Source organism: Populus euphratica, unplaced genomic scaffold (genome assembly GCF_000495115.2).
Source record: "Populus euphratica unplaced genomic scaffold, PopEup_1.0 scaffold38.1, whole genome shotgun sequence".
Lineage (NCBI taxonomy): Eukaryota > Viridiplantae > Streptophyta > Magnoliopsida > Malpighiales > Salicaceae > Populus > Populus euphratica.
In genome coordinates, this window is record NW_011499911.1 from 93170 (window position 1) to 108276 (window position 15107).

The 15107-nt window shown below is 33.8% G+C and overlaps 4 protein-coding genes across 8 annotated transcripts in view; 2 read left to right on the forward strand and 2 right to left on the reverse strand.

The window, feature by feature from the left end:
- The first annotated feature begins 1593 nt into the window (after positions 1 to 1593).
- Positions 1594 to 5233, forward strand: LOC105133927 (lamin-like protein). The gene is made up of 2 exons (XM_011038087.1): positions 1594 to 2107; positions 4604 to 5233. The coding sequence occupies exons 1-2, from the start codon at positions 1915 to 1917 to the stop codon at positions 5083 to 5085; spliced, it is 675 nt and encodes a 224-aa protein (XP_011036389.1). The 5' UTR covers positions 1594 to 1914; the 3' UTR covers positions 5086 to 5233.
- On the reverse strand, positions 5095 to 11184 carry LOC105133926 (pentatricopeptide repeat-containing protein At1g11900-like). Of its 5 annotated transcripts, none has more exons than XR_843896.1 (3): positions 8224 to 11184; positions 6723 to 7849; positions 5095 to 5783 (listed from the first exon to the last, which is right to left on the reverse strand). XR_843896.1 is itself a non-coding variant. In XM_011038086.1 (2 exons), exons 1-2 carry the CDS (start codon positions 8314 to 8316, stop codon positions 6794 to 6796), a joined length of 1128 nt encoding a protein of 375 aa, XP_011036388.1. In that variant the 5' UTR covers positions 8317 to 11184; the 3' UTR covers positions 6299 to 6793. The 5 variants fall into 5 exon arrangements, 2 of the variants coding, with proteins under 2 accessions (XP_011036388.1, XP_011036387.1); XR_843898.1 differs by having other exon boundaries at positions 5095 to 5819; XR_843897.1 differs by having other exon boundaries at positions 5095 to 5822.
- A 120-nt stretch (positions 11185 to 11304) lies between these two features.
- LOC105133929 (splicing factor 3B subunit 6-like protein) lies at positions 11305 to 11948 on the reverse strand. Its single transcript, XM_011038088.1, has one exon. It carries the CDS (start codon positions 11797 to 11799, stop codon positions 11422 to 11424), a length of 378 nt encoding a protein of 125 aa, XP_011036390.1. The 5' UTR covers positions 11800 to 11948; the 3' UTR covers positions 11305 to 11421.
- A 2166-nt stretch (positions 11949 to 14114) lies between these two features.
- LOC105133931 (uncharacterized) overlaps positions 14115 to 15107 on the forward strand; it is a 1490-nt gene continuing 497 nt past the window's right edge. Inside the window, exons 1-2 of the mRNA XM_011038090.1 lie at positions 14115 to 14199; positions 14658 to 14849. Coding sequence (XP_011036392.1) covers positions 14185 to 14199; positions 14658 to 14849 — 207 coding nt within the window. The 5' untranslated portion in view covers positions 14115 to 14184. The remainder of the gene's footprint in view (positions 14200 to 14657; positions 14850 to 15107) is intronic.

Genomic DNA, 15107 nt, shown 5'->3' on the forward strand with positions numbered 1-15107 from the left:
ATTTAGTTTAAATACTTCAACTTCAAAACTTAATTTAATATCTTTTCAGCGTGGGATAAATTTTTTTAAAATATTTTTTTAAAATTTATTATTTATAATATATATGATTTATGCTTACATAAATTTTTTCTTAATTTTTTTATATAAAATATTAAAATTTTAAATATTTTTTTGAAATTTTATAAATTAATTTATATTATTCTAAATTAACTCGAGCTCACCATAAAACCTGCAATCTAATTTTTTTATCGGTCAACTCCCAATCGGGGTTAATAAATATGTTATCAGGCGCAAAAGCAATTATCATCCAGCTGATACACATTAATCATATCATATTTATAGATCCCACCGACGGTCCAGCACTTCATATCACCCTTCCACGTGTGCCAATAAAGGTGAAATAAATAAAAGTAAAGGAGGCAACGCTGCTACTAACCAACCACTTCATAACCCTTTAACAAAAATACTAAAAAAAAATAAAATACTAAAACTCACATGGTATTTTTCAATGAAAATTAAATGAGTATACAAATATACATTTGATAAAAAATAAAATTAAATCATGTCTTCTTACACTCACATTTAAAGAAGCCTCACCGTGTTTGTGTACAAACTAATGTTAATGTATTTTTTTAAAAATATAATAATAACAGAAGTCTACCTCTATTAGTGCTAGAAGGTTTTTCTAGCCACGTGGGAGAGCCAAGCTCGAGATTTTTTTTATTCAAAATAATTTATATGTATTTTAATTAATTTTTAATAATTTAAAAATTAATAAATATTTTTAATAATTTAAAAATTTATAAAACTTAAATTAATAACTTTTAAAAAATATATCCAAAGTCTTAAATTTGAGAACTAACCAATTAATTGACAACTCGTTTCCATCTCTTAAGTTTAGATCAGATTAGCGGGTGGCGATGTGTAATAATTTTTTTTTTTTTTTTTTGATTTACGTGGGGTGTCCGGGCCAGCTTAGGCGCACCACGACTAATCCCCACGGCCCACTGAACACCCTGCAAACCCAGCAGGCAGGTAAGGCAGCGCGGGGCTGACAGACATGCAACTCCAAAACTCGAACCCGTGACAGCAGAAGGCGCAAGGCGCCATTCCACCGCTGGGCCGTTGTCTTGGGTAATAATTGCTTTGGGTGCAGGTAAGGCGATGTGTAATAATTGCTCTTCAGGTTGCTGGGTTTCATAACAATCTTAGAGCTGTTTTATCGTCCTTTCTTTTCTTCTCAAAGGAAGCATTTCCAGCAGCAGCTTCTTTCCTTTCAATGAAGCTTCTTCCAAATGTTTCATCAAATAACTTGTAGCCAAGTTATCATAAGCGTGGGGTTGTCATTCTTTGTCATGTTACAGGCAACAGGTTTGCCTTCATACACCACACAAATGCCAAGAGTACTGCTGTGTTCAACTAAAGTAGAAGTGGATAGATCCTTCATGACCCTGTGTATGATCTGCGTAGTGAAAATCACTTTCAATCCGATGATAAATGATCATGCCATGCCCCACTCTGCTCAAGATAATCTCCATCACATATTTGTCACAGCCAAAAAAAAAAAAAAAACAAAGCAAAACGAAGAATATAGTAACCAAAATGATCCAAAATAATATCTCAGTCTAAGATTAATTAGGGTTTTGATCGACCCTTTCCTACAAAACAAGGCAGAAAACAGGGCCCAAAAAAACGAAAATAAATAATTTATACTAAACCCAATATCATCTCCTTTTGATTTTCGTTCTCTTTTATCATGTTAAAGGAACAGGTAAGACCATGTTAGTCATTCGAAGGAAAATAAGTGGTAGAAATATATAAGGCCTTGGAGCATAACACTTCCTTTATTCCTCCATAAGAGGTAAAGTCCACACAGTTCTCCACATCCACCAAGTTTCACAGAACCCAAGAACAATGGAACGGAGGACAGGCCTCCTATTCCTCTCCTTCTCTTGCCTTATTCTACTGTCCTTTTCAGGATCTGTTGATGCTTACAAGAACTACACAGTGGGTGACTCCTTGGGTTGGTATGACACCACTGTTAAGTCCAATGTCAATTACCGAAAATGGGCTGCTGGCAAGAACTTCAGCTTGGGAGATTTCCTCAGTAAGTCCTTTATCAACTAGCATATGTTTTGGGATTTGAACATACCATAAAAATTCCATTTATCTGTTCATAGTTCGTCTCTTTCTGCTTTCTCCTTATGCTTTGTGGTCACTCCTTTGAGTCTTTAGTCTTAATCATTGTTTTATATATTTTGAGTTTCTACTTTAAGCGATGCCAGAATTCTGTGAACTTTGAGTAAATTGACACCGAAGGAGGGAAGTTCTCTCTCTATCTAGTCTCAATCTAATAAATCTCGAAGCATCTCCTTTTGTATCTTCATTTCTTCCTTTTGGCCTAAATACATACTATTTGTTTGAATTCACAGTAAAAATCAGGAGATCAGATTCGGTCGCCAAATGGATGAAGCTAACCTTAACAACATTAAACTCTTTCACATGAATCTGATCGTACGTCACCTTATCTAATGTTTTGGTGAGCTCCCAACTTTCTTGTTTTTAAATCGTGCTATAATAAAGTTATGAACCCATAATTTAGTTGGCATACATAGGTTAGGAAAAGCATTAAACATGTTTATTTTTTAAATAATTAGTTTTTTTATTTTTTAAATATTTTCATATCATTCTGATAAAAAAATAAATTTTAAAATATTATATCAATATATTTTAAATGAAAATTATTTTAAAAAATAATTATTAACACAGTAGCAGTAGCAGAGTGTCTCTTAATTGACTGTCTTGGTTCGCCCTCGAAATCACGAGGGAATCAAAAAACAGCCAATATTTCGAGGCTAAGCTCATTTTCTCGAAGTAAATGGAATTGGGAATATTCCTTCTTTTCATTTTGAGGCATCTAATAACGAGAGCTAGTTAAGTTAAAAGTACACGGTTATTGAGATAATTACATCTATGTAAGTACAATCTTATATGAAAAGTGCATAATAATTTAGGAGCTAAAGTTCTCTCCGGGAATGAAAGAGCAAAGTTGTAATTTAACAGTATGAGGTAAAGGACACACCATTATTTAATGGAATAATTGAAAAAAATTGGACAAAAAATACTGTATTGATTAGTTAAAAAAATATATATATCCAAATGAAAGAAATTAAAATTCATATGCTTAATTGAAAAAATATTAAAAGTTAGGGTACTTATAAATGCAATTGTCCCGTGATGGTTAGATGCTTTGCCAAGAAAAGCATGGATCCTGCATAGATGTGAGTGCAAAAGCTAGGCTTAAAAAAACAAAAGAGGAAAAAACGCATAGACGAAAGTATTGCTAATAAAGGTAACAATAGGCACAGGGGTTTTCGATCATCCCAAACCTGTCACACTCACGTCACATGTTACCACATGAAATGTTTGATTGTGTTTATATTTTAATTTATTTTATTTTATTTTATTTTTAAAAAATTATTTTAAAAATTAAATTTTTTGACATACTAATATTAAAAATAAAATATATTATTTTAATATCTTTCTAAATAAAAAATAATTTAAAAAACATTCATTAATACATAAATAAACAGCCTTACTCTTATAAATAATTTGTTTAGGATAGATTTATTTAATTGTTGTAAATCCATACTTAACTGCTTTGAAATTCCAAGTCTGACTGCATTGTTGATACTAGTACACAGAAGACAATTATTATATAAATAATATTTTTTTAAGATTTTAATTGAAATTTGTTTGTTAGTATATAAAATAGATAAAAAACATATTTTAAAAAATTTATAAAATTATAATTTTTATTTAAAATAATTAATCAGTTTATATAACTTAGATCAATTGATCAACTAATTGAATCGAAAGATTAACAAGTCCTTGTGAAGTTATTGTTTTTTAAAAACTCAAAATTTTTAAAATTATATTATTTTAAAGCATATATCTCAATTAAAAATAAAAATATTTAATAAGTATTCCACTTAAAAAAAATAAAAAAATAACATTCCAATAATGTTTTTTAAAAAATTGTTACTCCACCCAGAAAAAGAAAAAACTTTTATCTTGATTTGCTAATTGTTCTTTTAAAAAATCAGCAGATGAGCTTCCGTATAGGTGTCGTAAGGATATATCGCTGACTGACATGCTTCTCAGTTATCCAGTTCCTTCAAGACATCTGACACTCCTTTTTCTATCTGGCATAATATGATTGGTTTTGGCGGCAAGAAGAAGAGAGAGAACCTGCTAGGTTTTCTTGAAATAACCGTTAGGATATTCTCAGCTGCAACACCTTAATTTTCAGTCATGAACATCAGTAAACATGCTCTCCCCTCTCTCTCCCCCTCTCAAAATAATAATAATAATAAAAAAAAGCCTTGAAACGGGGAACTCGTTGCCTGTCCTTGCTGAGAAGAAATGATGTAATCTGTTCCATCCGAGTAGAATCTATTAGTCAATTGTGATTTGAAAGCTACAAGCATGAAAGATCTTTAGTAATGCAGTATGGTGTGGTTATCATTGAATTGGCATTATTTTTTTGTTAAATTTATTTACAGTCACATAGTGTTCATGGGTGTTTTTCTTGTTAATGCAGTTTTCAACACGGATAATAACCATTCAGTAGTTCAAACATACAATTTCACCACATACAAGCTGTGTGATTATGACAACTCCGTAGACAATGACACCGTGGAATGGTCATCCGCCAATCCATCCAACACTCTCACGCAGGGAGTCACGGTGGCAGTTCCTCTGCTTAAGGAAGGACCAACCTATTTCTTCTCCGGGGATTATGATGGGGAGCAATGTGATAATGGTCAGCATTTCAAAATAACCGTGTCTCATGGAAAAGGGTTGCCGGACAGTCTGAAAGACCCATCCGATCAGGCCCCGGCCCCAAATGCTGTCGATTATGACTCGACTCCAGATACCGCTGTGCCCTTTGACATCAATAATCCTCATGAGCAGGACACTGATGTTAAGAAGGATTCTGGATCTATTTCATTATATGGGAAATTCCTAAACATGAAATTGCATGGGATTTTGCTTTTGTTAGGGATTGTTTACATGTTTTGACCAGTTTCTTTTTTATTATCCTTTTTAATTTCTTGGTTCATATTTTTATACGTGAGGGGTTTGTATCTTCAGGAAGAAGGCTTTTCTTATATAACAGAGCATTCATATCGTTATGTATAGTTTTATTTGTCTATAAATGGTTGTTCTAGACAGACTGTATGAGACAACAATGCACTAAAACTTATTACACATGAACTGTTAAGGAGTCTTCTACAGATATTGGCTGGGGATTTCCATCATTGAGATATCACAGCTTTTGTTCAGTGAGAAACCAACAACAATAACCAAACAAAGAGGTAGGTTAAATGTGCTGCCTCCTATCATGACAAGCTAGCTAGCTTATGAAACAAATTTGCAATCATCTATACATGTAGAGAAAATTTACATTAAATACGATTGATTTAACAAAAGAGACCGTGTATTTCTTCTATTAGGACCCAAGGCCACGATCAAGTTACCAGGGCCGTGCAGTCAAGTATTATGAGTCACTTGCACCAAATGAAAAAATAAATAAATTTGTGAATCACTTGCAGGCACCAACTAGTTAGCTGGGGCACTATAAAATAAAAATAGCACTCAAATCACCTAACTAGGATCACCAAGGAACCCACCGTGAAGAATTGGTGACAGGCCGCCAACCAAACCATTTTGAGAAACATCTTCTTGCCTTGGCCTTGAGATGAGTCGGCAATTATTCACTGGAAGGCATTGGCAACAGAAAGGCCAGCAAAACTCTACTACAGCAACGATTTGCAAATGAAAATGAACAGTAGGAATATATAATGTGATGGAAAGCAAAAGCAATGATATTTAAAGCAGTAATATACCGCATGATTAGTCAATTTACTCAGGTTTTCTCTGGGATTGACTATGCAAAAGAAATACTCCATAAAGACACGGAAAAATTGGAAAATTATTCAGTGATTCTATAGTTTGGATGCTTTGTCAAAATTGGTCTATGCAACTACACTTAAGCAACCATTTGATGAATTGGCCACTTCCAGGTTTTAGGAGAACAGTTTGTATGAACATTCAGCGAATCATGTGTTTAGATTCAGATGACAAGACAACCATACCAAGTCAGCAACCCCAGCTTCAAAAGCTTGCAAGGTTTCAGACAAAGAAAATAGGAAAGATCAGAGGCATTGAAACATAATTTTTCACATTCAATGAACATAATAAATAGTGTTGAAGGAACTATAAATTAAGTGTATTAAGAACAGAATACATCCACAGCACATTTTGCTCCAACTCTTGAAATGTACATCAGTATCAATTGACTGAAAATACCACAAACTCAAGTGCACATGGATCGACTTATTGATGAGAATTCCAATCACTAGTCAGAAATAACAAATTATTAATAAAGTTTTTAATTATTGAATCCTTTCAATTTGAATTTCAATGTAGATAAAGATGTAATTCTAGACATTACTTCTTTAAACCCAAGTCATCAATTCAATGATTATGATGACACTAACAAGGACTATTTTGTAGCATGGAAACATATAAGACTGCCAAGGTAATGGATTCTGGGACCAATTAGAAATTGTCAAGAAAGGTAAATCAGAAAGAGAGTAGCAATAACAGCATGCCATTATCAGCATAAAGACAGGTATAGGACCTCCACTGGTTACCTAGCTTGAGCTAACTTCTGCACCAAGTACTCTCCTTTGAATTGCAAAAACCCTTCCTTCTCTGTGTGCGACTATCTGTGTGTTCGTTTGAAATCCTTGGGACCAGCTAGGTTTGACATTGATGCATTCATCTCCTCCAAAAAGGTCATTGCCAATTCAACCTTTCCCATCTTCTTCAAGCTAGCAATTAATGATCGATATATATAAATTGAGGGACGAATCTGCTTTGTTTTCATCTCATTAAAGAGTCTCAATGACTCCTCAATATTTCCGGATTGGCCAAAACTCCAAATCAATGCAGTGTATGTAAGCAAATCTGGTTCAATTCCATTCTCAACCATATCTCGGAAATACACTGAACACAAATCCAATCTTCCTACTTTGGTCAACTGATTTAGCAAAGTATTGTAAGAAATAAAATCTGGAAGAATTCCTGCTTCCTTCATGGAGGCAAACTCACCAAGCATTTCATCAATCCGACCTGCACGACCTAAAAGATCCAAAACAGTATTATATGTAACCAAATCTGGCTCACATTTCAGATTCTCCATCTGCTCAAATATCAGAATGGCTTTGTCAAACTGCCCGCATTCAGAAAAGGCAAAGATAAATCTATTTACAACCTTCGTGCTACTTGGGAATGTCAATTCAGAAACTTCTTTGACAAGTCTCAGTAGCTGGACATCATCGTTTGACTTCACAAAACCCCTCGCAAGTTTCAGATAAAAAGATGAAGGCAAAGACTGAAAAGACAAGATCAAATCCTTGAAAACCTGGGACAAGATCTCAACATCGTTTTTTTCACTAGCTGTCACCAAAATTATATTATATGCACTAGGACCAAGGAAAATGTTTTTATTGCATAACAATCGCAGCAGTCTAACCGCAGCAAAAAGATTTCCAGCTTTACATAAGTTATGGACATAAGCTGTTCCGACTTTCCTAGTAGTGCATTCTGGAGCATTTTCAACAGCTTCAAGCATTTGATTCAAGTTATCATCCTTGATCTCCTCTTCATCAAAAGGCGTTCGTGTTGTGAGTTGCTTGTAATGACCAATGACTTCAGTAATTGTGGCAAAGTGGGGCAAAATCCAATGAGAACCAACTGGGATGGATGTGATACAATTCTGTATTAGAGATATAATCAATACCAACTAAAATTCTCATTAGAAAGTAAAACCAAATAGAAAAAGAAAAGGAAACCCTCCATAATATTTGAAAACTACATACAATTAAACTCGGTCAGAAATGCAAAGTTTCAAAGCTCATAACTACAAAAAGTAACTAATTCGATGTTATTTCAGCTCTAATTTCAAAAAAGAAAGAGGAAAAACCCATTTCGAGTAGAGGTGACTTGATCACCATTAACCACATGTAACTGAAAAATCCCAGTTTCTCAGGTGCCAAACAACAGAAAAAGAAAATTATAAAGAAACTTCCAGAAAAAGACTCATCAACAAGAATAATAACAGTAATGAAATGGGAAGTCAAATTAAGTAACCTTTCGAAGGAAGAAACGAACTTTGTGAAGATGAAAAAGGAGGCTGCTTGATAGAAAGAAGGATCTCGCTACAACATTAACAAAATTTCTCATCAGAGGCGTTTCGAAATCGGGTTCTTATTGTCGCCGGCTCAAATGCGACTGCCTTCAAGCTTTTGCGAAGATTGAACGAACCGTGGATCGTCTTGGGCGGGTCGGGTTTGGTGACGGAGAGAGGGTGAGTGAACTGGGAAGGGTTTAAGGAATTGGGTTCGTGGGGTACTTTCGAGATTTAGAGGGTTTTGGGGGTCTTTTTAGTTTTTAATGCAAGGGTAAGACTGACATGAAATTTTGTGGAGGAATTCACAAGTAATACGATGCCGCGTCACCAACCGTGGTAGATAACTGGGCTTGGACTGGGCCTAGGCATTTTGGTTTAATATCTCATACTCGTGCGTTTAATAAGTTTGCAGTGAATTTAATCCAATGTGTCTTGCATCAATTGGTTTTGTGTTTCTAAGGCATTACCCCCCAGCTTGCATGCATATCCATGTGCTTTGAGGATCCAAAATCCTTTTTTTAGGCAAGTGTTCTTAAGGGATGTCTTCTCTTGTCAATAAACACTTTAAGTTATTTCTGGGGAAATTGTTGGGAAAATAGTCATATATCTCCTTTTTACGGCAATGTTTATGCTACGTGGCAGTTTTATCATATAATATGGCAACACCATAAAAACTTGGCAACCTTTTTTTTTTTAATCATTTTTTAAACAATAATTCAACCAAAAAATTGAGAAATCTAGGCACAAGTGCTCCATATAAATACTGGCAAATGCCGCCTCCTACACAACATCAGAAGCTGCAAATCTTACTGAAATATCTTGTAATATACACTTTGCAGTTAGGTAACATGGACGCCTGGAAGAGCCTTTCAGTTTTTGCCACCCTCCCTTTTCTTATTCTCTTTACCTCTTCTAGTAAAATGCTCCTTCAACCCCGTGCTGCTCTATTTTTTGTTGGCTAACGTAGATAACAAATTATTTGCTCACAGGAGGATAAAATCACTAAAAACTGATCGAAACTTCTAACTTCTAAGTCCTTCGATAAAACGTTCCGGTGTTGTGTCATAGAGATACTTACACACCCATGTTTTTAAATTTGTGCACTTTTCAGGAAATGCTTGAAAAAATCTAAATTTTATACTAAGTTTCTATCACTAGACATGGCAGCAGTGCTCTTAAATATATGAAGATTATGTCAAGATTTCTTCGATGACTTGATTATTTCTTAATGAGTGCAGGTAGCGAGAAGAAGTTGGGTTGCTGGCCACTGAGAGAAACCATTGAATGGAGGTGTATGTCAAAAAGATGAAGGCAATAAAGGATTGGCCAAGTATGACGCTGGCTATTATGGATATTGCTAATTCCTACTCCTGGATGCAACTTAAAGTTCCAGTGTATCTTTCACTATTTATGTGAAATGTGGTGCAGAAAAATAATAATAAGTTCGAGGAGTAACAACTAAATCATTACTCCTTGTTTTCTGTCATTGTGTGGGTGCATGGTCTGAATTTTGACACTGATCCAATCCAGATTTCAAATAAAAATAGATCCAAACCAATTATTAACAACCAAAAGCGTTTCCAACTATCTATCACAGGTAAAAGCTGCCTAATGCCTAATGAAATTACTTGCACCCATATCCAATCTTAAGCAGGGCAGTCATCCCTTTCCATGAATACAAGCAGGCACATACAATTAGCAAAAGGAGCACCATATCAACTGTCGCGTGGTGAGTCTCTGCTGATTCAGGTTTACAATCCCCTTTTGCCTTGAAGTAAAATCTCATCAGCTAAATCAAATAAAGCAATCAAGAGAACCTTCCCCTTCTCTAAATCTTCACCCAAACATGTTAGTTTTAGTTGATATAACCTAACTCAAATATTAGAGCTTCATGGAAAAAGAATCCAATTCTTCATTTGTCACGCAATCTCTCTCTTCTCAAGAATTGTATATATGCTCTTGAAGGTCAGACACGTGCAAAATAGTTGCCTGATCAACCAACCATACAACATCCAACTGTTCACCTACGCCTCCATGATTAATTAACGTGTACTTAAACATATTTATCATCCTTTTTACTTTTAGGAATTTAGTAATTCCTACCTGCATTTCCAATCCTCAGAGTGAGCCTCGCCATTGTTTTTCAAAACTCTTTATACCGAGAAATTTTTCTTTGAACAACAGCAAAATCTCAGTATCAGATTCTTCATTCACACCATGCAGCCTCCACAACTGCCAACCTTACAAAAAATGTGAAGCTACAAGGATTACATCCACTGCTAGCCCTTAAATCCTCACAAGTAATTTTAAGTTCAGCACCAGCAATCTTGAATAACTGTGGTTATGGTTTTCATTTTTCTCCATCTTTTGCCTCAGGATAATTTTTCCATGTCAAATCAATATAAATATTCTGCATAATCAAAACTTCACAATTATCTCCCAATCCAGGTACAGACATAAAGATTCCAAAGCTACCCGCACCTAATTCCTCCATCAAATAACTGTTCCTCTGTAAAAAAATCCTATAAGGCAGCCACTGTAAACCCTAATCTTATCACCAGCACAAGCAAAATTCTCAAGAATGGAAAGTTAAAAAGAAGACCATCGATCACTTATCCAAGATTCAATTAGTACTACTACATCTAGATGAAGAATCGGACAAGATAAAAGAGCATCATACCCACAAATGCATACGTACTATTTACACTGAAATACCAAGTTCCTACAACAAAAAGAAGAAAAAAATCTCCTGCATACTTCACAAACTCAGACTAAAAGATGATATGTTCAATATAACCTATTGTAGCTCTAATTATTCAAAAACCAAAAGGTAAATGTAAACCAAGTTCAATTCAACTCTCCATACCTTTACAACATAATTCCACTAGAAAAATGACAGCATATTATAATTTGATAATTCTTTATTTATCCAGTCATTTTTGCCACACAAACACACTTACAATCCTAAAAATCATTAATCAAAGATCACCAATTGCACTAAATTAAACAACACATCAATCAATTACGCATACATTAATAAATAGATTGCAAAATTAAAGCACTGTTATTAATCAATAACATCCATAACAAACCTAGCAATTCCAAAAAACAAAAGGAGTTATCATTTCTTAAACTAAAGTCATTAACGAAAAAAAAATCTACTTATCTTTGGTAGTAATGCCATATTTTTCCTGCATCTTAACAATCTCTTCTTCTTTCTTCTTCTGATCAAACTTCTTACTCATCTTCGCTTGCTGATAGTACAGCACAATCAAATACCTATTCGCCACATTAAACCCTGACAAGTGATCCACCGCTGTTTTGGCATCGTAGATATCTTCATAAACCACATAAGCAGTGCCTCTCGTGTCCTTGTTGGTTCCGATTTGGATTTGACGAATCGCTCCATATTTGCCGAATATATCATACATCTCTTCGCTTGATATGTTGAACGGAAGATTACGGACGTAGAGGACGCGGTTGACCTCAGGTGGGAGACGGGTGTTGCCTTTGCGGAGGCTGATTGTTTGCGCCATTAGTGGCGGTGTATGGGTGCCGAGAAAGTGAGGAATAGTAAGTTACCTGAGGAAATTTTTTCAGTCCGAGTTGGAGATTTCTATAGAAAGGAGGGGAGATTATTATCATGTATTTTTATGAGATATGATCACGTGGACTAAATTTTCCGAGGAAAAACGGTGAGAAAGCATTAGAAAGAAGGTTGTTACTATAAAACAAACTTGAATTGGAAAAACAAATTGTAAAATTATAATAAATTTTAAGATTATGATATTTAATTTAATTTAATTTATTTTATTTTTTATTGATAAAATAGTTAAGGTACGCAATATACCTTTGTGTAAATTAAAATGATTCTTTTTATAAGGTATAAAAATATTATATATTCAATTCAAATCTCAATTTCGATGAAAAACTATTATGTTTTACTTTTTATTCTACCTTCATGTTATTATAAATAACTAAATTTTTAAATAAAACAATCAACACAACTAAATGAATGCATGCATAATGTTCTAACTTGATTTTAATTTTTTATTTTGATTGAATTTTTAAAAATACAAAAAATACCAAGTTTTATAGTTATTATTATATTCAATTAATTTAATTAAAAAATACTTTTAAAATTTTTAGAATAAACATAAAACAGTTTATTTTAAATATAATATATATAATAATGGTTATATTTCCTATCGCACAACTATTCTCTTTGATATATATATAATGGTTATATTTCCTATTCGTACAACTATTCTCTTTTATATATATTGTCTTGACGATGCCACACATCAAGTAATTACCAACCCAAGGTCACTAGAAAGTCATCTTCACTCAATGTATTTATTTTACTTCTTTAAGTAAACATGACTGAGCATAATAAATTTTTGTACGGTCACAGAATTGATAGAGAAACGTAATAGTATTTTTTTGCAATCAAATGCTAATAGTCGGTCGACACCTATAAAGGCTGTAATAAGAATTGTAATTTTATTTTTTGTGGGTAAAATCATTAAATCTGTGGTGAAATTATGATTTTATATAATGTTATCTAATTTTAATAATTTTATTCTATTTTAATTTTATTTTATTTATTTTTGAATTTTATGAACAATTTAGCATGTAAAATTTAATTTAATTTGTAAAATTATATAATTTTACGAGTTTAAAAAAAAAACCTAGATAATGGTCGCATAAAATGGAGCCCAACATCAACAAACTATGGGCTACAAAACAGAGCCCTATAAGGAAGAAGGGCTAAAGCCGAGCCCAATAATGGGCTTAAAGCCACCCCCAATAATTCAAAAAAAGGGTACGAACCGAGCCCATTATTCTTTTATTTTTAGAGTAATTTGCGAGACACAGTAATAATTATTTTTTAAAATATTTTTTATTTAAAAATATATTAAAATAATATATATTTTTAAAATTATTTTTAATATTATTATATCAAAAAAATAATGTGTAAAAAAAATAAAAATTAAGCTATGTGGTGGCAAGGTAACTATTTCCCACATAATTCTTATGAGTAAGATAATGTGCAGATTCATGTAATTTTGTAATGTATAAATACTCAAAGATTACTATTTATGTAAAACAAGATATCTACATGCACAATTATCTAAAATAATATTTCTTTAATTTTCATTCTTTTACTTTTAATTTGCTAATTTAAGTATTAGAGGATTACTTATCCCACACAAGTGAATTATTTTGTAGAAAAAAAACGAACCATCAGTCAAACCCTAACTTCAAACACCTTTCAAAGCACATTAAATAACTGTGAAAAAGTCTCGTCGCTAAAAAAAGGGTTGACTGTTCATGTTAGCACTTGCCAGTGAAAGCAGGATGATTTGGAAATTGCATACTATGATGGAGAAGCATTAAAATCATACAGATTTGTTCACAACTTTTTAATGGATTTAATTCTAATACTACCAACGTATAAAAATCTCTAATTATAATTTTAACAAAATCAAAGCTTTCCAAACATGTCATAACATTCGAACTAGAACAATGGCTTGTCTTTCATTAATCGTTTTTCAAGTGAATGGCAGGAATTAAACTTGGAAGTCCAACCCCACCTCTAGATTTTCTTCCTTTGTTTGAGGCCGCTGGTCAAGGATAACCACTCACTACAAAGTAAAATCTCTATTCAGCACGTAACCATACTCTAAATCTGGAGAGAAAAAAACTATACTTTCTCAACTTTTCTACTGCCATTGTCTAATTTAAGGCTTGTGTTACGCTTGCCACCCACGAAAACAGGTTGGCACCGTCACTGATTGTTTCCATCCATCAGTAAAATAGGGCATTTGACAGAGCAGCCCTGATCTCACTTAAAATAGACTTGTACGTATGTGCTTACGTACTGATAATCTCTATTCACAATCTTACTTCGCCTCATCATGGCAATGGGGGAGGTAAGTGCACAGCTTCAGAAGTTCAAGGGGACATAATTTGTTCTCGATTTTCCTTTGTGTTTTGATTCTGATGTTGCTATTTTCCAACAAGAATTCTTGTTTCTTGTAAACTATGAAGAGCAAAGTTAGAGATAGATGGGAACTGGGAGAGTTTTCTTGTTTTGATATCCAAGACAAAATCATTCATTTACATTAGCGTTCAATCACCAGCTTTTATTTTTGTAAGTGGGGTCCTTGATCTTGTTTTGATTAATACGCGTTAATGACCAAGGGGGTATTAACCAAAACAAGATCAGAATGGAAGTTGAATTCCTCCCCAAATTCACTTAACATTAACAATGGTTACAAGTATATCTACCTAAATTCATGTCATTTAAATTATGTTTATATTCCTAGCAACTGACCTTGCAAGCTTCTGCGATAAAGTATTGGTCACTTTGACTTCCTTTTGTTTACAGAAAAATGGAGGGCTGTCCGTTCCTCAGTTTGGAGCATGGGACTCCAAGAACCCGGTACCTACCAACTACTCCATGGTGTTCACACGAGCTCGCGCTAATAGGAAGCAGCACAAGTCCGATGTGAGGCACGCCAGCCTTGGAAATGAAAGGGAACTCCTAGCTGCTGCTTGCCAACAAGAAGAACCTGTCATTGTGAGTCTACAGTCCACTCGTTATCTTCTTTATACAGTTTAGTTTAGCAACGAGATTATTGTGCTTACTTGATTAAATTTTGCGCTTCCTCATTTGTTATTTGTTACCATGCTCAGCCTGTAATGGTCCATATCCCCTAGGTCTTTGGTAAACGCATATGGATCATTCCTTGGCAGAGTATGACTTAATGAGGGAAGCTATATAAATCACATGTGGAAGGAAAAAGAATTGCTGGGGGGGGGGGGGGGGGGTGGGGTG